At 40.7% G+C, this 24,925-nt stretch overlaps 1 protein-coding gene across 3 annotated transcripts in view; it reads right to left on the reverse strand.

Moving 5' to 3' along the window:
• The window catches only part of phactr3a (phosphatase and actin regulator 3a), a 33,921-nt gene that overhangs the window by 896 nt on the left and 8,100 nt on the right, over positions 1 to 24,925 (reverse strand). Inside the window, exons 2-11 of one of the 3 annotated variants that reach the window (XM_068733306.1) lie at positions 10,145 to 10,306; positions 9,088 to 9,255; positions 8,379 to 8,594; positions 7,579 to 7,807; positions 7,050 to 7,300; positions 5,717 to 5,870; positions 1,370 to 1,425; positions 923 to 984; positions 617 to 757; positions 160 to 236 (exon numbers count right to left, since the gene is read on the reverse strand). In XM_068733306.1, the coding sequence (XP_068589407.1) occupies positions 160 to 236; positions 617 to 757; positions 923 to 984; positions 1,370 to 1,425; positions 5,717 to 5,870; positions 7,050 to 7,300; positions 7,579 to 7,807; positions 8,379 to 8,594; positions 9,088 to 9,255; positions 10,145 to 10,306 (1,516 nt within the window). Of the gene's footprint in view, positions 1 to 159; positions 237 to 616; positions 758 to 922; positions 985 to 1,369; positions 1,426 to 5,716; positions 5,871 to 7,049; positions 7,301 to 7,578; positions 7,808 to 8,378; positions 8,595 to 9,087; positions 9,256 to 10,144; positions 10,310 to 24,925 lie in introns of all 3 variants that reach the window. The other 2 variants (XM_068733305.1, XM_068733304.1) reach the window with 2 other exon arrangements.

Raw genomic sequence — 24,925 nt, forward strand, 5'->3', positions numbered from 1 at the left:
AACCTCCCCTACCCCCGTTTACAAGCACTCCCATCCGTCTTTAGTCCCTTTTGTGCTCTCTGGATGAGCAAGGAGAGCTAAATTTAGACCGTCGCAGCCCAGAATAGAACATGCATACATTACCGAACACACACTACAAGCGGCGATTCACATACTGACCTCGTAAGGTGTTTGCTTGAGGCGTGCACTTCCATCTCAGTGCTTTTGAACTCGTTGAGCTCTTTTCGGATTGCAGCCTGTGGAGAAGAGAAAATAAAAAAAACAACATTAGCGCATCCCTGAGTACAACCTGAGCCATTGGGGTGCTTTAACCTTTGGACGACAAAGTGACAGCAGGAGGAGGAAGAGGACATACATTGAGCCTAAAAAAACTAAAGAGAACAGGGGGTTTTGTGAGATAAGCTGATAACAGCTACAAGCCATGCAAATAGTCTTGACGAGCTTAAAGATCAAATAATTTGGGGGCTTTTTACATCAGTTTATCCTGAGTGCTGAACTTGCTTTGGTCATAAGTCCAAGTGATCAGCGGCAGGTCATAAGGGTTGACATAAAAGGCTGTTTTGTCTTTACTGTCAAATATGACTCATCTCTCTCTGTGTTCCACCCAAACACACACCTTGTCTGCTGCCGAGAGCCGGGTCCAGGGCTTGTCTGCTCTCCTGTCATAGTCCTGAGCTTTGGCCACCTCCACATAGTCACTGAAGCGGATCAGAATCTTTCTGTCTCGTAGTTCGTCTACCGTGGGCCGCTGGTTGAGCTGGAATACGAGAGATGGGGCAAACATTTATAGTTGACTGCTATGAAAGTCTCCCATGTGCTTCATTGAAAACTGTGTTCATTTGGTTGATCTTGTTTTGGTGTTAGTTATCAGAAACAAATGTCTTTAAATAAATGTAAAATACATAATCACACAAAGTTGTACCTTTCTGTTTAGCCGCTGTTTGATCTCCCTCCTCTCCTCTTGCTCCGTCTGGTCGTTTCTCTCTGAGTAAAGGAGAAAAAAACAAAATTAGAAATTCACACTTGGCAAGTGAGCATTAAAAAAAGCAATTAAATTCAAATTAAATTAAATAAAAAATAAAATTATATATATATATATATATATATATATATATATATATATATATATATATATATATATATATTGTATACATTCAGTTCCTACCAACAAGGTTCATTCACACGTTCTTTTGCTCCTGAATAATATACTGCACTGTGCAATCTCTTATCATTAATGCATCATCTTGTCCTGGTTTAAGTGTTTTCGATCAGGTTGTTTTTTTTCACATATTCATTTAAAATAGTAAAGACTTGTATTTGTGTGAAGAGACGGTAGTTTGGAGACAGCAACGGAAGTGTTTAAACTTACGTTTCAGTATGTTCCGACTCTCCAGCTCCTCCACATTGGGTCTCTGGCTCAGCCTCCTGCGGAGAAACACCAAAACCACGTTTTGAACCATTTCGACCCGAGCCGCCCCCGTCCTATCCTCCTTTAAACCGGCTGCAGTTTCTTCACTGTGCGCGTTCTCGAGAGGAATCCCCTATGTCTCCATCTCGCATCCAAACCACGGCTGTGATGCTTGGGCAGAGGCGCTCCCCACATCTGGAATAGTCGAAGAGGCGCAATTCTCTTGTTTGAGAATATTCCACCGAATTATTCTCCGATTTCAAAGTGTTGCATCTCAGGTGCAAGGCTGCCGTATTGCGTTGACTGTACACCGCCGCAGCAGCTTAGGCGCTCCTCTGTACTCTCCGACAACAGCAATACGAGCGCTTTTGAAATGGGTCGTGATGGGCTGCACGGGCGCGACTACCCTAGTTTCCCCGGTTACTGCATGCATAATTTCTAGGAGGCGGAGCCTAACAGGCTCCCACTCACGGCATCCCCAACCTTGTCGTGGTGTACACCGGGCTACTGGCACAGTCATTTTACTCACGTTGCACGAGGTAATTGTATTTTTAGTAACGTAAAAGACGTATTTTTTTTTGAAAGGAAGTAAAATAAAATCAAAACAAAATACTTGATAGATTACAGTTACTGAAGCCTATTTTATGTTCTGATCCAATTCAAATCTCTCCTTTTGCTCCCACGTTCAGATCATACAGTAGTACATTCATTTCAAGTTGTCACGTTCCCTCACCATCAAAGCATCCAAAAGGTCTCCAAAATCCAATGTTTCCCCAATGAGTCCCCTGTTTGTGTGTGTGTGAACTATTCATGCTTTGCATAAATAATAAATGTAAGCTGCACAACAGGGCTCAGCCCCAGACGGCATGTGGCACACCCCACACCTCTAGAGGTGGAAAGGACAGAGAGGGCAGAATGCCGCCACGCAGCAGGACTCTCTTTATACCCTCACCCAAGATAACACTGGGCACTTTATAGTTCTGTCCTGTAAAAGATCAAAGTTAGGTCACACAGACTGAGACCTGGACACCCACAAAGTAAACGGCCAAACACGTGTGTGTGCTGTGTGTACCTGGCTACACGTGCACAGAATATGAAAATCATTATAGTCATCTAAACTCTGTTAATACTATTTAAGTGCATGGGACTTAAAACCAAAGAGCAGATGCTGCCATCAAAATAGAAAAAAGGCATCAGGACTAAACCGCATTATGCGATTTAGATTTGTTTTCTACATCACAGCATTGACAGAGGAAAGAAAAGCTGACTGCACAGACACAAAATCACACTTGTAGATATCTATACAGTGATGAGTGCAACAAAGCAATCTGGTTGGTGTTAATTAACATGCATGACTAGACATCCCGTAATAGCAAAAGGAACAATGCAATAGTTTAAATAGATTAAATATGGAACACAAACATAAGAAGGTGGTCTAGAACAATTTCAGTGTTTTGCACACAATCGCTATGTAGGCGATTGATCCATTTCTTCCCATTTGCTTTCAAATCCTCTGTTAGGTTCCCCCTTTTTATCCAAGTGCTTTTTGATCAAATCAGTTTTACAATACAATCCTAAAATCTTACACGGTGGGGAACAGTCCAACACAATGGCTCTTTTGTGAATCTTTTATAAACAAACAGAGAGACAAAGTCTTCCCAGAGCACTTAACAGTATTACATTTCAAGCAGATGAAACAGAAAATCACTTCTAAAGCCCCGGCGAATACGACCATCCACTGTATTATTGACCTGGCCGTCGAGTTGCTTAGCAACAACACTTGGTATCCTTGAGACAATAGAATCTTCCTGCAGAAATTCTCACTTCTCCCTAGCAACACACTAATGGGGATTTCACTACTGCACACGGAGTCTGTGGCTATTTTTAGCAACAGAACATTTTCCTTGCTGGTGGGCTGAATAAATCAGGGATTGCTGTCAATATGAAACACTATTTTGGTAACAAATTCAGATGAATCACAAAACCGTACTACTCTTCTGCTCTCAGGTGACAGAAGATGGTTTATTTGGGATAACGGAGATTATCACTACAGCGGATGGACTTTGCTTCACTCTCTGCTTTCTACAGCCGTGCTCAGGATACGATGTCATAAGTATGATTTTGAAAGGTATCCCCAGAATACCACGATGACGCATAAACGCCTGTCGACACGAGGGTTTCCATTTCCCACTCAGGATGTTCTGCAACAAAACGAGCTGGAATAGAAAGTCCAACGATGTCAGCCAAGGGAGGAATAAAAAATCTAAACAAAGGAATAAAAAAAGCAACGAGTGGGTGGCAGAGGCTTTCAGTCTGTTCTTTTATTTCAGCTGCCAACTGTGCAAGGAGATACAATTGGCCGTTCCCAGCTTTCTTCCTTTTAGTACAGTAGCTAATCCCCACCTGCTCCTCCCCTCTATTATTTCTGCTGATATAACTCCCCATCAACACATTTGTGGAGAGAAGGGAGTGCATGGGGAGATGCATTATTGAACAGTGTCAGGAGCTAAGATTAGAAACAACGGAGTGCGGCTGCAGCACAAGTGCCAGGCGGGGAGTCTCTAAAGATAGAAAGGTCATCTATCACTGACACAATGGACAGACAAGATGTCATTATCCACCGTACCGCCTGACGGCATTTTCTGCTTGATCGGCAGCAAATGTAACAGTAGGTTTACATTGTGGGCTGCAGATAGGATGGGAAAAACAACAGATTGAATCTGGGTGGGAGTCACCCAGAGAAATCCAGAGTATAGTGTGTGATGGATTGTTTTGTCATTTAGTATGAATGCCCAGGGGAAATTTGCTTTTTTTTCTCCTCTTTAGCATTTTGAGCTATATTTAGCCAGGATTTCCTTCCAAAATGGTGCATTATGCTTACAATGTATGCATATACTGTACTGCAGGTTGAAAATGCATTTTGTTGCTCATGCTCGGCACTGTAGGTGAAGGAATCGTATTTACGCTATTTAGAGCCTCTAGATTTACAGATAATATCTCCAGACAAAGAAGCAAACTTGAACAGCTGCCAGAAGCCTTTTGCACGTACGTATATATACCGTTTTTTACAGCGATGTCAGCATGAAGCACACAAATCTGCTTTGAGAATCAACGTTAATCCCCCCTGGGATCATTCATTTAATTTAGTCTGTATTATTTTTATTTTAACAGCTATAAATTACAACTATGGATTTAAGAGCAATTGAATCTGACGCTTTATGTAACAAGCAGCTTCTCTCACTGATGTGCGGCAAATAAAAACCTCCCCGTCTTCAAAATCACTGACCCCGGCTGGCTCTTATGCAAGCTACAGTCGTGCTCCGTCCTCACCTTTTGTATGAGCCGTTTGCCTATGAAACACCTATACATTTCACAAATGATAACACAATATGTTCTTCCAGTGAATCTAAGAAAAGATCAGGGAGGCAGTATTCTTAGTCGTCTCACAGACGGTTGGTAGATCTTGGATCTGTACAAAGTGTGGGTGGCACTCTGTGCCTGGCTGCAAATTATTGCACAGCAGGTTATGTAACGTGGCGGTGTGCCTCTGTTTGATATGCTGGTGCTAAAGAACTTGGGTCTTGTGACACATTCACACACAACACTGCCGCTGTCAGTCTTCGCACATTAGGTTTTTCAGTTGTATATATTATAAAAGCCAGTCGTTCTATTAATGTCCTGGCAGGGGAGCACAGGCACAAACATCAGCGGTGCGTCTTGCACAGGGTAATTTCCTGGAAGCAGCATCTGTCTGTTCTCGTTGCGCCACAGAAACACCTGTTGTTACTTTTGAAAGCATCCAGAAGTTGACTCAACACGTGTACGTTTGTTTCTCGAAAGGAGTTCTTTAAATAGACCTTCCATTTCCCCACATCGGGAATCCTCTCAGTTTAGTGGTTTGGTGCTATTCTGGAATACAATACGAGGACTGTGTAAATAGTGTTACACCCAAACAGTCTCCTCTAAGCAGGAGCAGATTACACAACATAAATCAAAACAATTGGATAATCCTTTCAGATGACATTTTTTATCTCACCTCATCCTCCTACTGTTGGGTGTTATGTAACTGAAGCAATTAATCCTACAGGTTTATCCTGCAAAAAGCATTGCCCAGATCTGTCATGGGCTTGCATTGTTGCACCACGAATAACATGGAAGTCATTACCTAACTGCAGAGTAGTATTAGGGGACATTTAAGCAGGGAGAAAGTGAAATTCTGTTACTGATATCATTAAAACATTTCATATTTACAACAACAACACTAATACTGTACTCAGATAGCAATGGAGGGAAGATTTAATTTCTTACTTGGCAAGTTTCATCTCAATCTGCTGGCGAATTTCCTGGCGTTCCTGGTCACTCCTGACAGGGAAGATATTTCTGTCTTCCAACTCCTGCTTGCTGGGCCTGTTTCGTAGTTTGACAGTCAGCAACTCCTTCCTTAGCCTGCGAGGAAGAGTACCTGCAACCATGCATACACGCATTAACACACAGGAAACTCTTAACTGATTATTTTTATAGCCTCTTTGTAAGAATCACAATGTTTATTTATGCATTTTAACAATTTGGAAAATCATTCTGTAAATGAATTAAGCCTAAAAATGACGATGACTACTTAATCTCAGCAAATATCCACATCAAGTGATTGTTATTCATGTGTTTTCTGTTATTTTTGCTCTGTACTGCAGCAAATTGAATTTGAAATGAAACACTGAATGACTCGTAGTCCCTTTATATGTAACTGCCATGGCTAGATTGCCAACTGCCCTAGCCAGGCTACTGTCCCAAACAAGTTGCAAGCACAGTATCAGCTGAAATACTAAGGACCGTGGGGCATTATGGGGGAACCTCTTTTGTAGAGATACCAAAATAAAGTCAGAAATATGAATTTCAACCAATATTATTCAATTTAAGTGTATTAATGTGTCAAAAATCTGCATTATTGATTCTGTTAGCCACTTTATAAAGTTGTTAGGGTGAAATTGTAAGCATCAGTTGCCTATTTACACCCACAGCAGCTACAGAGCAACATAAACATTTAGGTGGAGGTGTGTATCGGGCCACCTGTGGTAGCGTAGCTGATTTATCAGAGCTTTTGTGATGAATTCTCCTGGCGGCTGTGGTTAGAAGTGACACAGATGGTAGCGGTGAGGAAAACAATACAGTTGCGGAACTTAAAACCAAAACAACGAGACGAAAGACGCTAAAATATTCAGGTGATAATTCTGTGTGGGTTTTTCACTACGAGCGACCCCTTTCCTATTACGCATAGCGTAGTATTGCACCCATTGTTGATGTATAATCAATAATTAGTGCAGCTTTAAATTGTGCAAATGTTTGTTTTAATTGAATTCCACAAAAGGATTTACGCAACAGCAAGCTGGGGGCCAGGCAGAATCCAGATATGAGTACTGGTTGGTCTCACGACAAGACAGTAAGACAATGACAGAGCTATGTTTCCATCACTGCTCTCCCAGATCTGTGATCACATTCAAATTTGAGTGAGAGTCAACACTTTAACCACATAGTCATTGTTTCATTTTAAATCCAATATGTACGGCACTGAGTCAAAACAAAAACAAATGTGTGAACCTGAAAATGCTTTGTATTGTAAATCATACTTCTAAGCTCTTCAACCCACCAGAGATGACGGAGTCATTCCAGCCTTCTAAGTCGTTGGGGAGGCCTGAGGTGTTGGAGAAGCACTGGTCCAGCCGCATGTTCTCCTTATTCTCCTCCGCCTCCTTCTTGGGCCAGTCGGATCCTCCACCTCCCACACAGCTGCCCCCAAAAGACGATGTGTGTTGGTTCTCAGAGCTGCAGGAGCGAGAGAGACGTCCATCTGAACACCACAGCCTTTGGGGTGAGGCCTGCTCACACCCTTCGCGGGCACTGATGGTACAAGAGAGGAGGGAAAAGGTAGGAATAATGTGGGCCGTGGGAGGATAACATCTGATGACATCGATTTAAATATGGAGAATGTTAAAGGTGTCATTCAGGGGAAAATCTTAATGAATGGTTGTATTGTCAGAGATTTGAGATTTGTGAGAAAACTTAATTAAAACACAAGTAAGACTGACCAAAGCAACATAGTTGTTTTTCACCCACTCAGTAATTCCAAGTGAGGGCGCTGATGTAAACAGATGTACGGGGTACACCTGAGCACTCACCTCTCTTGTCTGTTCTTGGAAGCGAAGGCTCTCTGCAGTTCCTCCATAATGCAGCTAGGGGGCATGGGAGGATGCATCATATTGCCTATATGTGGGGACCCTGAGGTGTTGGTTAGGTGCCCTCGTAGCGGCAGGGTCATTGAAACCATGCTTTCTGTGGCCCTGGGTGGAGGCTCCTTGGGGAGGTAGGAGTTGGGCAGGTGAGCAGGGAGCGACACAGGGCCTGAATCTGAAAGGGAGCAGAAACACACTGGAGGTAACAGAATTTCTCTTCTTTTTTTCTTCCATTATCTTACCCTTATATTTGTCTGCAGGCACATGGGGGCTAGAGTTTATCTTATTGATACTTAGCTGAAGTTTGGGAAACACATTTACATCTTTATTTTCAGGGAAATTAGACTCCCCAGTAGACTTGACTTGCACATCTGTTTAATATGAGAGGGGAATTGAACATCTGGAAGAAAACATGAACAGGACAGGGAAACAAACTCCTCAAGTTTTCTTGCAAAGAAATTAAAGAGCAAACTACTTTTCCAACATGCCATCTGCAGCATATATACAGCATGTGTTTTACTTGTAAGTTGTTAGGAGATGCTGTGGTTTAATTAGTTGGTTCTAGTGCCTGTCCAGCAAACAGGACATCCTGGGTTCAAATCACAGCAGGTCACTAACTGTTGCCACTACAAACATTTAGGAACTTATTGTACTTTTTACTCCATAAAATTTGTTATAATTAAAAAACTCCCAGATTCATCTTATATGAGATACAAATGACCTATCCTTAACCTCACAGCACTCACCATCTCCAGTACTCAGCTGGGGCAAAAGTTTGGGAGGTACTTGTGGTGGGGACGTTCCTGGAGGAATCTCTTCCTCTGGTCTTTCTTCCATCTGCTCGCCCACATCCTGCAGCCCCTCAGGTAAATCCCCGACAGGGTGCACCTCCCCACTTCCCTCCTCCTCCGGTGTTAGTACATTCTCCTCCACCCGTTCACAGTCCTGAAGAAGGGCAGCTACTGGAGTATGTAATGAAAGCATTTAAAATTGAGGTAAAATGTATTTTGCTGTAATATTTTTGCCAAGCTGCATGGGTTTTACATTTTCTACATTGTCCAACTATACTGAGATGTACTGTATTGTACTGGTTTTATACATACAAATATGCATACTGTAGACCTCTTATTGAATTGTCTTTGCTGCCCTCTAAAGGTACACACACAAATGTCTCAGTTTCATCAAGCATGAGCTTTGTGGATTACATAAAAAATTAAAAGCGTACACAATTAATTCAGACCTTAACTTGATGATACATACACAAAACTAATAATTATATTATATGATGGCATCAACAACCTGTAAAACAGCAGTAATTGAGATTTGTTTCACAGCGATCTCTTTCTGTCATATTGATCTACCGTAAAGCTGAGGAAAAGACACCCAGCCAACTTTTTGCAGCTCTACAATGTCAATTGATTAGTTGAGTCTGAGTACAGTGAGGGATTGTTCTACCTGGAGGGGGAAGCTCCTCCTCAGGACCAAGGTATTCCACACTGCTGACTGTGAGGTTTGAGTTCAAGGATCCCCCGAATCCTCCAAGCAGGACTGCACCGTCTGAGCAGCAGCCCTGGGTGGGGGAGCCCGGGTCGTGGCATAGAAGATTGCTGGATAATGCTACATCTGTGAGAGGACAAGAGGGGAGAAGTATGTCATGATATTTGTGTTGAAGATAAACAAAACTATGTGACATTCATATGAATTTATTCCCAGTAATAAAAAGTAATTTCTAGTATTGATGATGTACCTGCTATTGCTTAATCGTCTCTATTTCTGTCTTTTCAGACGTCTGATCTATGCATTTACAATGAAACATCTTTAACAGCATTACTAATGTCATTAGGTATATATGGGTATATGTAATATATGTGTGTATATATCTATCGATCTTGTCTGTCTGTCTATCTATTTTCGGTTGAATTAAGGACTTATTTTCACCTTGTGCACTATGGGATAGAAGTGAAAATACACTTTTCTTTGAATAGAAATGTTATATATATATATATATATATATATATATATATATATATTGTATTAATGGATATATATATATATATATATATATATATATATATATACACACATCCATTAATACAATATATATATATATATATATATATATATCCATTAATACAATATATATATATATATATATATATATATATATATATATATATATATATATATATATATATATATATATATATATATATATATATATTGTATTAATGGATATAATTTGATGGGTACATTAACCCATGAAAAGGCAGATCCAGCCACTGGGGGGACGGACTGAGATCCACTGCAACAGACCTCTGACTTGACCAACTGTTACCACTTCCCTAAATGACATTCATTTTTAATGTCACCTTGATTTGAGAGCACTCTCCATTACAGCAAGAGCATCACATTTAGCCATGTGTTCAGCAAATGCTGGAATGTCTGTGTTCGTGTGTGTGTGTGTGGATGTGAACATCTACAGCCACCCGATACCATCACTCCAGCACTGTACCTGTGGAACTTTGCTTTAGCTTCTCATTTTTCTTTTTCCTCCACTTCCAGGGCTTGAAGATGCGCCCCAGCGTGGCCAGCTTGCTGTTACGTCGGATGGGTGGAGTGTGGACCCCTGACACCAGGCAACCGGTCCTCAGCACCCTCTGCTGGTCCATCAACTCTACTACAGTGACAGAGGAGTTGGGTAAAATAATCCCAGAGAAGAGTGAGATGAAAGACAGGTAAGGAAAGAGTGGGAGTGGGTTTGTAGAGGAGGACAATCAAAAGCAGGGAAAGAGGGGACCAAGGGGGAAGGGAGTATGGAGGTGGGGAGACAGGGATGAAGAAAAAAAGAAATCACCAAACGTGCAAAAGTAGGTGAGAGGAGAGAGAGAGGGAGGGAAAGAAACCAGAGCACAATTAATATGCTCACCTTACTGAATAAACCATGATGGACTCCAAGTGCTGTGAACAGATTGAATTAGAAAGACTAATTTGATCAAGGCACACTCCCTACCAGTTATTACTTCCCTGCGAATCCCCTCCCTCCGAGCCATACATCACGTATCAAAATAAATATCTCTCACATTCCAAATTTGGAGGGAACCTGCGAGCACACAGACCGCCTCATTACACTACAAAAGATCCATTTCCCCTGAGACCAACAGGTTTGCCAGCCTCTCTGCTTTCCCAGATACTGCATTAGACTCGGCTGTCTGGTAAAACTGGGCTCATTGTTTTATTGTGTCAACATTCTTTTTTTGCAAATATAATGCTCCTCTGCTACATGTATATTTTCTCTGTCCTAGCGCTCACAGGAAACATGTCTCCCAAGTGATCAGATTTCTCAGGAGGTGTAAATGTCTCTGTAATATGTTGTAAAATGCCACAAAACAAATCATGAGTTGCATGCAGCGGAATATTTTTATAATTTCATCCCTCAAAGCCATGCATTATGGGTGTGTTAATGTCTACTATGCTGCTTATGTCTGAGGATGACTGAACCACATGTTCATGTTATGTTTTGCATGCATACGTTACTTTATATATATTTTTGGTCCCACTTATAGCTCCCACAAAGTGATTGCTGATCTTCCAGGGGTTGGCATAAATACGCAGCAACAATGGAGCAACAAAGGAGCACAAAGGAGGAGCAAGCACAAAGGAGGCAATAACCAAACATACTTTAAACATCAGAAAATAAGTGAACTGATTTTTGCATGTAAAAAGGAAAACCACCAAAAAAAAAAACAATAATAAAAATAAAAGTCTAAATAACTAAAACAAAACTACATCCATGTAAGATTCAGCATATTTTGTTTCATATACAAACTAAGTTTTAGATAAAAGAAATAAAAACAAATAAAAGTACCGGTATGCAGCGATCTGTGATGAGTGCACTCCATGTAATGTATCTATACTATAGATGAGCTGTCCCCCTACCAGCACAGAGAACCATTTTCTCTCTATAAAGGAATGTTTTTCAATGAATGGCGGCTGTGACTCATATCTTATAGTGTGGGTCTACAGATCCATGTGAGAACATTGCTGCTGGGCCAGACTCACAAAGAGTGCCAAAAAGAGAAAATGTACAATATTTCCATGTATTTAAGAGCTACATGCGTCAGTGTGACACAAATTCCGTGATATCTGCCTTCAGGAGGCTGATATCTTTGTTCAAATATTCAGCTGAGGAGGAGGCAAGGATTTGTGATGGGGGAGGTTGGGGGAGGAGAGGATTGGGTAGGGGGGTGAAGACTGGCTCAGGGTGTGATGTGGAGCACAGTGATGGAGAAAGGAGAATACAGTTGACGTTTTTTCATGTTTTTTTTGCAGCCCCTTGCTTCTGTCCTGAAGCACATGGGTAGGGAATAGAAAGAGAATGATGGTGGTGGTGCTTAGGGAAGGAGAGAAGAGGAGAGGAGAAACAAGGAAACAAGAGGAGAGAAGAAACAGGAGATGAAAGAAAAGAAAAGCTGGTGGCTAAAGGGAAAGGAAGTGAGATAGGAGATCCAAGAAAGGAGAGGAGAGAAAAGAAAAGGCAGTGGCAAGAGGAAAACAGGGAGGGAGACACAAGCAGATGAGAGGAAAGGAAAAGTATTGGCAGAAAACCGAAGAAGTAAAGGAGAATAGATGAGATGAAAGGAGGTCATTTTCCAGTTTAACATTTGACCCTTAAAGTTCCATGAAACAGGTCAGTTGACCATGAACACCCCTCTCGCCGTGTCATCATCACTACTGTCACACATGCAGCATGGCAGACGCGGCAGATCGCAGAATCCAGGTCAAGCTTGAAGGAAACGCACACCCAGTCGGGCAGAGAGAAAAAAAAAAGCTTAAGAGAAGGAGAGGGGGAGCAGGAGGGGTAGAGGCATTGTGTGTCTGTGTGAGAGGGAGAGAGAGAGAGTGTGTGTGTGTGTGTGTGTGTGTGTGTGTGTGTGTGTGTGTGTGGAGAGAAAAGAGAAAGGGGAGAGTAGAGGAGGTGGGGTCAGGCCCACTGCTGTTGCCATGGCGACCACATCCACATCCAGATGCTGCCGCAGCAGTGGGAGCCAGCGGGAGGAGCAAGTCAGTCTGGAGCTTAGAGGAGAGAAGGAGAGCAGAGGAGCCCCTTACACAGTACACTGCCTGCCACATCTAAAGCCAGTGGCAGCACCCAGTGCATTGTGGGTTTAGGTTGGAGCCACATGGAGGACGAGATCTGTCTGCGTTTTTCTTTTTTTTTTTCAAAAGGGAAGGAGATGGGAGGGGGGGGGGGAGGAGAGAAAGGGGATTCCAGGGAGAAGCGGTGATAAGGAGGGATGGGAGGGGGCTGTTGCTATACGGAAGAGCTTGCAGGAGAGTCTGAGCTCGTCCAATCAGGGAGCAGCTATTTATAATGCATATCAAGTAACTCTTCATTTTTCATAGAAGGGGTGGACGCTCAAAGAAAATGACAGGAGCACAGGAATTAGGTAAAAACACATACATGTACATGGAGATTTCTTTTATCCGCTGGATGAGGATGTATTGAAATCTGTGTCAGATAAGCATGAATGACATGTACCATGTGGCAATTATTTGCTATTCTAATTAATATGCTAATGCTACTAGGATTTAATAAATCCAAGTGTCATGCTGACGCAGTAGACCAATATAGCCGTTTGCTGTATGCCCATAGTCCTCTCCATACAAGTCTGAACACACTGGAATTCCAATTGCAAGTTACTAGATTAAATTCCTTTTTGATAACGTTACATAATTCATGAACGAGCACATATATTGTATAAACTTTGAATGCTGTACTCCATACTGCCTTAGTGCAGTGTGAACTCCAAAATGATTTAAGAGTGGAATGAAGTAGGCAATATGATAATGTGACTTGGCAAGAAAACTACATCAGAGTGTGTTAGTGTGCCACCAGGGACCACACCCTACTTAACCAGCTTGTCAGCACATTCAGCAGCATAAGATCTCTTCCATCATCCTTTTACCAAGTGCCTATAGTTAGAAGACCAAGGTGAATATGTTACATTAAAATTAGGAAGTCTAAAGTAAAAATGAAAGGTAACTTTAACTGAGGTAACTGAGGAAATGCCAAACACCCAATTTCCTTGCTCTTTTGCGACCCCGACAGTCAACAAGTTAAAGAATGAGTGAGGAATGAATATAACAGCTATTGAAAGGGATTCGCTCTGAGGGATAGGACAATAGTAATGGCATAGCCTTGCTCTGTGAAATACATGAAAGACAAATCTAATGAGTCCGTTTGTGTATTTACAGCTCTTTCTGTAAAAGACACACCAGAATAAAACAGCATTCCAGTATTTGTGTACTGGGACACAAACTATGTCAATAGTGTTTGTCAATAGTGTTTGCACCATTCGACTGCATTACAAGTACATTGAACATTCAAGTGTTATCACATTTTTTGAAAGCAGGTCTTTAAAACTCTCAAACACAATCAGTACTCTGATCTCTGAGATAGCAATACTGAAAAGGCCTTGGAGGGTTGTCAGAAAATACTATCTTACTACTATTATTATTACATAGTATTTATAGCTTAAAATGAGCGGAGTCTGGTGCACTGTCTTGCACAGTTAAGTTAATTTCTGTTTCATTTTACAGCCATTCCAGTGGCAAGGCTCCAAGGATGGCAATGTCAGACTGTTAGCCGCTCAGTTAGTTGGTCTGTCAGCAGTCATTCCCTCAGGGTGAACTGTAATAACTTTGATGATTCCTTTACTTCGTCATTAGGTCATTAGCATTAGCTAGCATTTTGCCCAAAGCACAGCTGTGTCTAAGTATAGCCTCACACAGCGGCTAGCATGGCTGAAGACTCTTGTTACTATACTGTACCTGCTGCAGGCACCTCTGAACCAAACCTGTGGCTAATAGCAAATAATAAATCTCACTGTGCAACCTTTCCTGCTAAACACTGTGTGTGTGGTCTTATTCATTCTATAAATAACAGGCCGCCCCTTCATCCCACCGTTTCTGCATAGCCCAAAGTGCCTCGGTTCCTCACTAAAGCCACCCTGCTCCCTCCACCCGGGCAACTGACAGTGTGCCCTTGAGCAGACCAACTCCTTACCCGCTGCCACGCCAGCTAACCTTCTCACTTTACCCCCTGGCTTTACAACTGTGCTGCCATCTGTCTGTAGCCCCACTGCCGCGGGGGCCCCGGCACGGTCAGGGCACACAGCTAGCAACTCGCAGGGAGAGTGAAGAGCAGAAGGGCTGAAGCAATGTAAAGTGAAGAGAGCATGAATGAAAGACAAAAGCCGAGATCAAGAATGGTAGTGCTCAAGTGTAGAGTGATTTATTAAAGGAGAAGCAGAGAGAATGATGAACACCTTGGCAAAATGACTCTCTTCAGTCTCTAAAAAGAGCCGAGGCCACTCAACATATTAATAACTTCTGAAAGCCTTGTCTCATAAAGCTTTCTATGCTCTATGAGATGTAGAATTTGCATATCCAATCACCAATATTCATCCCATTGAACTACATTTCAACGATACATAAATAATAAATTACTAATGAGTCTTGTTTTCAGGACAGATTTATTATATAATCCATTTTGGGCAATTTTGCAACCGTAAATTCATTAGGCAGAGGACCATAACCACCACTGATGATGATTGATGAAGGTCATGTTTTGCCTTATGTGCATTTTTCTAACAATAATGTACTTCATTAGAAGGGGAACGAATAAAAACAATCTGTTTACCCTTCTGAGCGGTTCATTCTAACCCTAATAAATAAACCCTGGTATAAACAAACGAAGCCAGCTTTGCTCCTCTGGTAAACTTGTTTAGGAATGAAACTCATTTCTGGGAAAACAGGGTGTCACGGTGTTAGGCTACATGAGTCTGCAAACATCAAGCCTCCAGATCATCCAAGTGATTACAGCCCAAAACTCCAGCATGTGGGCTACTGGCATCAAGAGAGTGAAATGATGTCAATGAAGCCAGCAACCAATAGGAAATGCCCGAGGCCCTTGTTTTTTTACCATATGTTGATGTTAAGAATGAGGACTAGTGGGTGGCTTTCGTGTGTAAGCCTTTGCTGCAGCATCAACAAGGAGAACTCAGAACTAAGAAACTAGTTCATTCTCAGTTTCTGATGAAAGGCTGTTTTTCTGGTTTCACTCATCAGTTTTCATGACATATGGTGGACGGATGGATGTTGGGGCGTGTACAAACTAATTTGATAATAGTGGTAATTGGGAGAAGGTTGTTATAACCGTTTTGTCCGTTTTGTCCAAACTGAATTAGCCTCATCAGTTATAGGCGATTGATATTATTATTATATTTAAAATATTATTTAAAGCTAGTCTGATTTTTTAAGAAGCATTTTTTTCTATATTTGTTGAAATTCTATTTACATCCCGACAGCAATCAATAAATCCAATGCTCTGACAAAATTAGAAAAAAATCTGGTACTGTAATAAGCGCGTTGAATCATTTAATTTTGCCTGGAAATGATTGAACGGCTAACCTGCCTGCCTATCTGCGCTCACTCCTTCCCTACACTGTGCCTGTGCACTCATTGTGCATGACTGGAGTCTTCCACAAGCTTGACAGCTGTGAGTGCTAACAATAGCCATGCTCTTTGTTTGCTTCTGTGATAATGTTAGACGTTATCTTACATGTGAATGAGACATGAGCGATGTGCCACGCTCCCCTTCACAACGCTCTTAAATGGACTCGTCACCTAACTGTAGTCAGTCAGTTTGCGTTCATGTGTTTTGGGGGAGTGGCCTGGGAGGGAGGCCAGAAGGGAAATTGTTTCAGTTGGATATTTTCGCTCTTGTTTATCCAAAGTTGCCTACCCCAGCTTTAAGGGGCACTGATTTTACGCATCAAAATGAGTTTACTCGTCATGGAAGTATAGTAGTATTACTCAGCCTGTGTACTGTTTAATGTTTTCTGTGACTCTGGAGGAGCTTTGTCAAGCCTGATAAAAATGACCCCTGTGTCATCAAGGTTACGTGGGTTGAGCTTGGAGACTTCAAACTTTTCATCCGCAGAATGGCGTTTTGAATGTGCTTTTGGAGCTTAACTCATACTAGTGACCAGAGATGGGCAAAAATACATCAAAATGTATTTTGATACAAAATACCCTTCAAATAAATGTATTAAAATAAAATACAAAATACTGGTGCCAGAAAATGTAACAAAATACAATACATGTATTTTGTATTTAAAATATAGGAAATACTTTCAATTCAAGTTTGGGCTATATATATATATATATATATATATATATATATATATATATATATATATATATATATATATATATATATATATATATATATATATATAATGTACACAAAGCTCTGGTGAACCCCACAAAAAGGAAGAACAGTCACAGAATGTCAGTGTAACTAAGCAAAGCTAATAAAAGACAACAACTTGATTGATTATGTATATATATATATATATATATATATATATATATATATATATATATATATATATATATATATATATATATATATATATATATATATATATATATATTTGTTAATGGGACTTAACAGCCCATACACTTTGGCTTTGTATCAACAAGAAAATATTCATCACAAATGAATAGCATCACACATTAGGCCTATGTATACTATAAAAGCAAAATATAGAATTAAAACCAGTTGTACACAGGTAAAGAGCCTAAATAAATTACTGTACGGAGACATTTTGTCCACCTGGCCAACTGTAGAATGTATGAAATAATAAAACTAAGAATACTTTCATAATAAAATAAATTGGATATTTAATGTTATTTTGTTTTTTTAACAAAAGGATATCTACTGTCATAGCCTGGCTAACTGTGAACTATATTATCTGCCAGTAATTGATATGGCATTATGACATTCACATTGAGAAGATACAGCATCACTTGTAATACAGTAATTAGATGGTCAGACGTCGCTTGATAAGGTTATCATGAACATACAAGCTCCCAATCTCCCTCTTCCTATAGCTAGCTACTCAACTGATAAGCTAACTTGCTAAACACTTGCTATGCACTAGCCTAGACAGCATGCATTAGCATGTTAGCATTGATCGCTAGCTTGATATTATAACCGTCACCATGTATATACAATAGGCTATGTAGCCAGACCCAGACATACATTATACATCAAGCTAGTTGACATCTGTCACACTCAGATAAAATATTTAGCTTGACAGACAATCCGTTGAACTGAACTCTGAACTGAAGACTGACCTCGTGAACTGTTTTTTGATTCGTGAAGAAAGTATTTTGAGTATTTTAAATACAAAAATACTCCACCCTAAAGTATTTTGTTACAAATTACGTTAGATTTTTATCGGCCCTATCAAATACAAATTACAAAATACTCAAAAGTAATTGAAATACGTATTTCAAATACAAGTAATAGAAATACTGCCCATCTCTGCTCGGGACTAATAGCCAGGATGTCTCAAGATGTTCCCTCACAACTCCGCCAACTTAAGTGCCATAATGCGGCTTGAAAGCAAAAAAGCCCATCTTGATTTAGCTTACAGTAAATTATGCTAAAACTTAAACGCTCAATTTCTGACAAGTATTATAAATGTTGATGGAATCCTGTAATGATCATGAATAATAGTTTTAGTAATAGTTTTTAAAAAAAATTAAGTTTAAAAGTATTTAAATCTTTTTCCAACTCAGCCTAGCCCATTTCAAACCAAGTGAGAATGACACTTTTTCTTATTTTTTTTTTTAGTTTTTGTTTGGTGAAGAAATAATACATGTAATCTAAAACTTTTTAAACTGTAATGTGACTGAATAAAAGCAAGTTTTGCTTATACAGAACTACTCATAATGTGGATGACTTACACACATGACACATTTACACACGGACACGCCTCTGCATTTCAACCAAAAAAAGACAAGCTATCTTTGACCAACTGTGAAAGCCTCGCTGCAGCCATCACCACCCAGTGGGCCAAAAATGTTCCTGCTAAAAGTGCTTTTCCTGTCACCCACACAATAGGGCGAGCCTTGGAAAATGGCATTCCAACCTGCTCACCCAACAACAAACCCGAGAAGAAGACCCTGAATGAGTCCAGTAAGACTTACAGTTTATAGCTAAGTTTTGGCCATGTTCCCGTTACAAGAAATCTCATCCTGTTCCATCAAAAAGCTCCCTCCAATCAGGTAATGGAAGTCGTGGGTCATACCTTGGGCTGTTCCTGCAGTCAATCACATTAATCTAAAAAACTGCAAGATTCACATTGACTCATTCAGCTCATTTTATATCTTCAAAATTCCTGCTTGCAAAAGATTAGCCTTGTCACAGAGATACTTTATAAAGTTTACTCCCTGATGACAAGAAAGGCGGGCAGTCTTGTGTTTCGACTTTTCCAACAACAAAAATATCACGCTTTAATCCGGCAACAGGATCTTTATGCGTCCTTGAACAATATTCTGAACAGCCTTTTTTAATTCCTCGAGATGACAGCAAATGTAAATGTGAGCAGTCACCGGTACTCTCAAAGTTTATGCTCAGATGAGTTAGGGGCGTGGGCGAACTGTGTGACTACATGAGTGTGTATAAAAGCTTTTGTGTGTACACTTAATAGCTCAGTTCCACTGGGCTCCCATCGCTCTGCAGGGAGGAGAGCACATCGCGGTCTCCAGGCAGGAAAGACAATGGGAGATGCGCAGAGCAACAATACAAATATCCACTGTTAACACTGTAATCTCCAAGCAAGTTCCCACAACAAGGATGCCACTCACATTTGGATTCCCTCAAGTGTGCAAGCGTGGGGCGGTCTGGGACTACTAAAAACAACTTGATGTATCAGCCCAAGCAGTGGCTGGAGCTAGAAACAGTGAACCATAATGTACACTGGTGTGTGCAAAACTGCTACTCCTCAAGGGGAACACAAAAGTGAGTAAAAATAGCATAAATCGTCATGTTTTTTGCCCGAAAAGCTGTTCTTCAGCAATATGCTGGACCTCAAATAGATCACGCCTGTCTAGGATGAACAGTGGCCAAAAGCTAATTTTGTGACGCCAGACTGCCCACTTACCTCATTTATCATGGACAAACGGATATACTTAAACAGGCCAGGAATTACACGCATGGTCGTATTTGTCATAATACCATATTATAACCATGTCAATAGTCATCTCATGCACATCATGGAAGACATGGGGTCAAACAAACACGCTGCATGCTAGTTCTATTGCGGGATCAAAGATAGGAAATGTGATGTGTGTGTGTGTGTGTGTGATATACAGTATATTACAACAGTCATGACTGGAGTTACAACTATGACCCTACCAATTAAAGATAGGTTTCTATTCCCACATTGATTTTAGGCATCATTTCTTGAAGTAAAGTATTGTTTTTAGGACTGTGCATTTGGGCCTTCTGTGCTGTCCTACTAGACTTGAACCATGTCGTAATAAGCTCATTATGAAGCCATAGCTACAGTTATTTGTTTCTAGGGGTGTAATAATACACATATTCATTACATTACATTACAGTCATTTATGCAAAAGCGGATAAAATCGCTTTTATCGAAAGCGACTTACAATTCAGTATCTAGCTATACACCGTAGGCACAGCTACGGGAGCAATATGGGGGTTAAGTGTCTTGCTCTGACATTGACATGAGACTAGCGGCGCAGGAGTAGGGGATCGAACCGCCGACTCTCTGATTGAAAGGCAGCCCTGCTCTCCACTTAGCCACGGTCAAACCCGTTATTATTTCTCGTATTAAACTGTTCGGTACGAAGCTTAACCAAACAATACATTTGAATAATACTAGTGCATTTGGAAAATGCAGAAGCTTAAATTGTGCGAAGTATAATGTTTTCGGTGGACTACACTCACGTAACAGACAACAGGCTTTGTGACCTCTGAACCCGGAACAATAACAAAAACAGTTGAGGCTGCGGCACCGCACGTGTCTTCAGGGGGGCTAAGCTAACTAGCTTAGTGGGGAAACAACAGCCCGACCGGATTCAATTGTCCGGACAATAACCCCGCGTATGACAGGATGCTTCGTAATTAACGGACAACGCATATAGTCTACAGTGACGTGCGGTGAAGTTCGTGGCTGGTGAGGCACTGACACTACATAAGTCAGATTTAGAAATATATGAACCCAAAAGAGAAGCTTAAATCACCATTCAATTAGCAGCTTGCACATTGACTACTCTCACACGCCCTCTTCTTTGAGGCAGAGTAGTGTTTGCCTCCCCTGTGTGCTTTTTCACTGCGGTTTAATGTCAGATCAGCAACACTAAATATGTTCTACACATACGTGAAATACAGTACCTATCTATGGAAAGAAAGGACATATAATAAAAGTGTCTACAAATATTACAGTAGTGACAAACAATGAGAAAGCAAAAGGCACACGCTCAACCCAGTTAGTGAGGGATTGACAATCTGAGGTGAGGCACAGCTCGTCACTGCCTCACCTCACGTGTCTCCTCTGTTTGAACAGGACATGCGCTAATTCAGCGATTTTGATTATAAAAATGCGTGAAATGATTGGAATCATACAGAAATTACATTTATAGCACAGATCAGTAGATAGTCCAAATCAATGTAATTAACACAATGACAAGAAAAACTCACAAGAACCAGTCACATATATTTATACAACAAAGCAACAAATCAATCCAGCAACACTGCGGTGCTAGAGCACGAGCCATTCATATTATTCATAAAAACGACACAATAGACAAATGAACACTGTAGAAACGCTACTGCAGATGTAAAGACTCAAAATCAGTTAACTTACTTAAAAGGTCCACTCAGGTCTCTCCAAAAGTTTTCAAAAGCACGTAGCTTGTGCGCGTCCTGTCGTGTAGCTCCCTTGGTTAGCGTAGCATAGCTCCAAACAGCTCCAAACACCAAGAGCTCAGTTGCAAGTAAAACACATTCTTAGCCATAAAATGTGCAACGCTTCTCCGCCGCTGTCAGCCAGAAATACCGTTCGTACAAATCCTTTTCCATGCTGGGTCAGGGCTGCTAGCTGTGGGCTTGACCGACTCTTTGATACGATGTCCAGCTTTTCTGGAAATGTCCTTCTCCAGAAATCCATTTAAAAACGCTAAAAATGTCATGTCAATGTCATAACTTCTTATATATGTTTCAACTTGAACTCTTACTAAACACTAGATCTGCTAGCTAGCTTTCTGTTTGACAAAAGTCACGCTGGCCTACTGACCAATCACGGCGCACCTTAATGCTGACGTACTTAGCAGGCTACCTGGGTAGCTCTGGCACGTCAAAGAATACGCCCATGATGTCAAACTAAAGCTCTGATTGGTTGAAGACGATGACAATCAACAATATCATCCCCATATACTTTAATCTGCAAGGTCTACCTAGAGGACCTCGGGCCTCTCTCCTTACATAGAGACATAGAGGCTGAATCTGATTGGATAAGAGCTCTACTTAAAACAAGCTGCACTGGAAGCAGCGCTGCAGGCTGGAAGCAGAGCAACTGAGGAAGACAGGAGCTGTGCAATGAGAAAATAAGCTAATAGGAACAAAAATTGTAATACTTGTAATGTATTTGTGAAAAAATATTAAATTATAAAATAGCTATAACTTTGTGATTCTGTTTAGGCCAGCAGAGAAGGCTTAGTTGGCCCTGACAGCCCACCACTGCTGGAAGTAGACCCAGTCTAGAATCTGTGTCTCTTTCCTGAAGTGATGTCAAGAGATTTATTTTTTTTACTGTTTTGAAAATTTGGTTTGGTTTGGTTTGGAGCAAAAATGAGTCAGTCCTAGAGTATAATCTGTTGTGAGAGATGTCTGGTCTGGTACTGATGGCAGACAGAAAAATGTTCACAAAAGATTTTGCCCAGTTACACAAACACATTCACTTGTGTGACCACACAAGCTTCCCTGCAGTCGTTTTAATGCAATAGGAACACTGCCGTGGTGAAAAAGAAATATGCTATCTGGTAGTCAAACAGGTTTGGGCCATATGATGAATCAGTGTTGATGGAGAAGTTGCTAGAAGCCACTCACTCATCAATAATGACCACAAACTCTGTACTACAGACTTGGCCACAGTTCTAATAGCAGTTTTAATGGGATTAGATGTGAGTTTTTGGCTTGCATGAATGTATGGGATGATTGAATTAAATGGAATTTGTGCCTGGATCTGCACAGTGTACTTTCCTCATTAATGTGTCATCGGTGAAAAAAATAAATAAAAATTGTCGGGTCTCATTCCCACCAGATCAAGAGCCGGCTGACTTATTAGCACACAGAACACGGCTCTGCTCGGTTCAGCAGCCTGCTGCAATGCAAAGGCTGCTGCTGTCCATGGTGCTGAAACTCACTCTGCTTTAATACCAGAAAAACTCTAGTCCAACATCACTTCCTATTAGCAACATCGAGCAAAATAGTTCCATTCACCAAATTTGAAATTCTTTAACGTTATTGCCCTCAAAAACTGTTATATTTTAGCGGAAATAGAAGGCTGCGTCTGCAATTGTCACCTCTCAATAGCCACCATAGTGGAGCTGCAGCTTATTTTTATTTTTGATTAAACTGCAATCAATTAAATGTTCTGTCTATGAATGTCAAAGAATTGACCCAAACAAATGTTAAGTTCCCAGTGCCCAAAGGTCCAAAAACCAAACTCACAGTAATGAAGAAAAAGAGAAAAGCAGCGAATCCTCACATTAGAGAAGCTGGAACAAGAGAATGTTTGACATTTTTGCCAGCTCTACACCATGGATATGACAATGATGATGCAAAAATCATTATGATCCATAAAGTGTCATGAAGTGTGACTCGCTTCTACTGCTAATTTTCCCTTTGTGTGAATTGAATTGAATATTTTGGGGTTTTGGACTCTTAGTCAGACAAACCAAGCAATTTAAATACCTCACCATGGGCTGTAGGGAAAGAAGTAAAGGGCATTTTTTACTTTTCTCTAATATTTTATTGGCAAAATGTAATCAATGAATCAAAAATATAATCAAAAAGATTACTTAATTAAAAAAGATCAATAATGCAAATAGTAGTGTAGTGCTCTGAATGTCTGGTGGCAATTATTTTTACCCTATATAGAGGATTTAAATAATCCCACAATGCAGCCCAATAAGTAATGTACACGTCATGGTCACTAATCAGGATTTATATATCATCATGAACTGTGCAAACAGGACAAACAGGTATATTTAGAAGGATGAGAGGAAGCTGACATTAGTAGTATACAAAATTGTTTTAGAGTAAACTACTGAGTGTTAAAGTATTATGTCGGGAATATTGAATGAGTGAACAGTGGAGTGATTTTGAACACAGCCAAAGACTCTCTAACCCTCTCTCACTTTCCTCCCAGCTAATCTCTTCACCTCACACACAGTCAGTCCAACAACACAATGAAAAGCTTCGATTCATTTCCTTTTTATGGCCGTATTACTTCTAGTACAGTTATCTGATCTGGCTATGTACTTAATTTACCATCTCCTGAGAGGCCCTGGAGGAGATGTTCAATAATACTGTAGTGTAAGTGCCTATCAAACAGTCACTCTATGGAAGGCCTCACACCATTTTCTCTCATCTCTGTGATGGTCTAAAGTCTTTCAGTCTGCCTCATCATACCTTCCCTACATTAGAAGCTTTATCTCTATCTGGTTCTTTTCTTTCTTTCTCACTCCATCCTTGATTTATGCCTCCGTCCTGCCTGTCCCCTACGTTTCTCCATCCCAGACAGGAGCGTTTATCTGTGATGGGACCCAGGACTCCCCTCTGCCCTCTTCATCTATCTCTGACTGAATCTGGCAGGTTTGTCAGGAGAGAGGGACGCAGTGGCTATGAACAGGTGTGAGGATACAATACATTGATTTATGTGTGTGTCTGTGTGTGAGAGAGGAAGAGAGAGAGAGAGAGAGAGAGAGAGAGAGAGAGAGAGAGAGACACTGGGAGTGCTGCTGTGGATGTTAAAAATGTACTGACATATGAGCAAGAAAATTACTTGGACTCTTTTTCTATATTGTTTTACAGCCTTACTTGAAGGGGCTATAATCGTAATTTTTATGGAGATGGTAATTCAATACTTGACAGAAGACTTGTATAAAATCAAGAACCCACAGAAAAATACCACCTGATTCTGCTGTTCCCCTCAGCTAGAGCTTTATAGCGTCTTTCAGCTCATCGTTTCGGTCATATGGCTTGCAATTTTACTTTTTTGTTTCACTCTCACCGCTCTCATAGTATTGTTTTTGGCAGCAAAAAAACTTTTAATACCCACTGTACGCTACCTGCCCAGCACTAAACAGCAGACAGACAAATTTGGCGACCAGCCAGTGAACATAGTGG

Source organism: Cebidichthys violaceus, unplaced genomic scaffold (assembly GCF_023349555.1).
Source record: "Cebidichthys violaceus isolate CVI_PGR_0920_01 unplaced genomic scaffold, fCebVio1.0.p SCAF_6, whole genome shotgun sequence".
NCBI classification, from domain to species: domain Eukaryota; kingdom Metazoa; phylum Chordata; class Actinopteri; order Perciformes; family Stichaeidae; genus Cebidichthys; species Cebidichthys violaceus.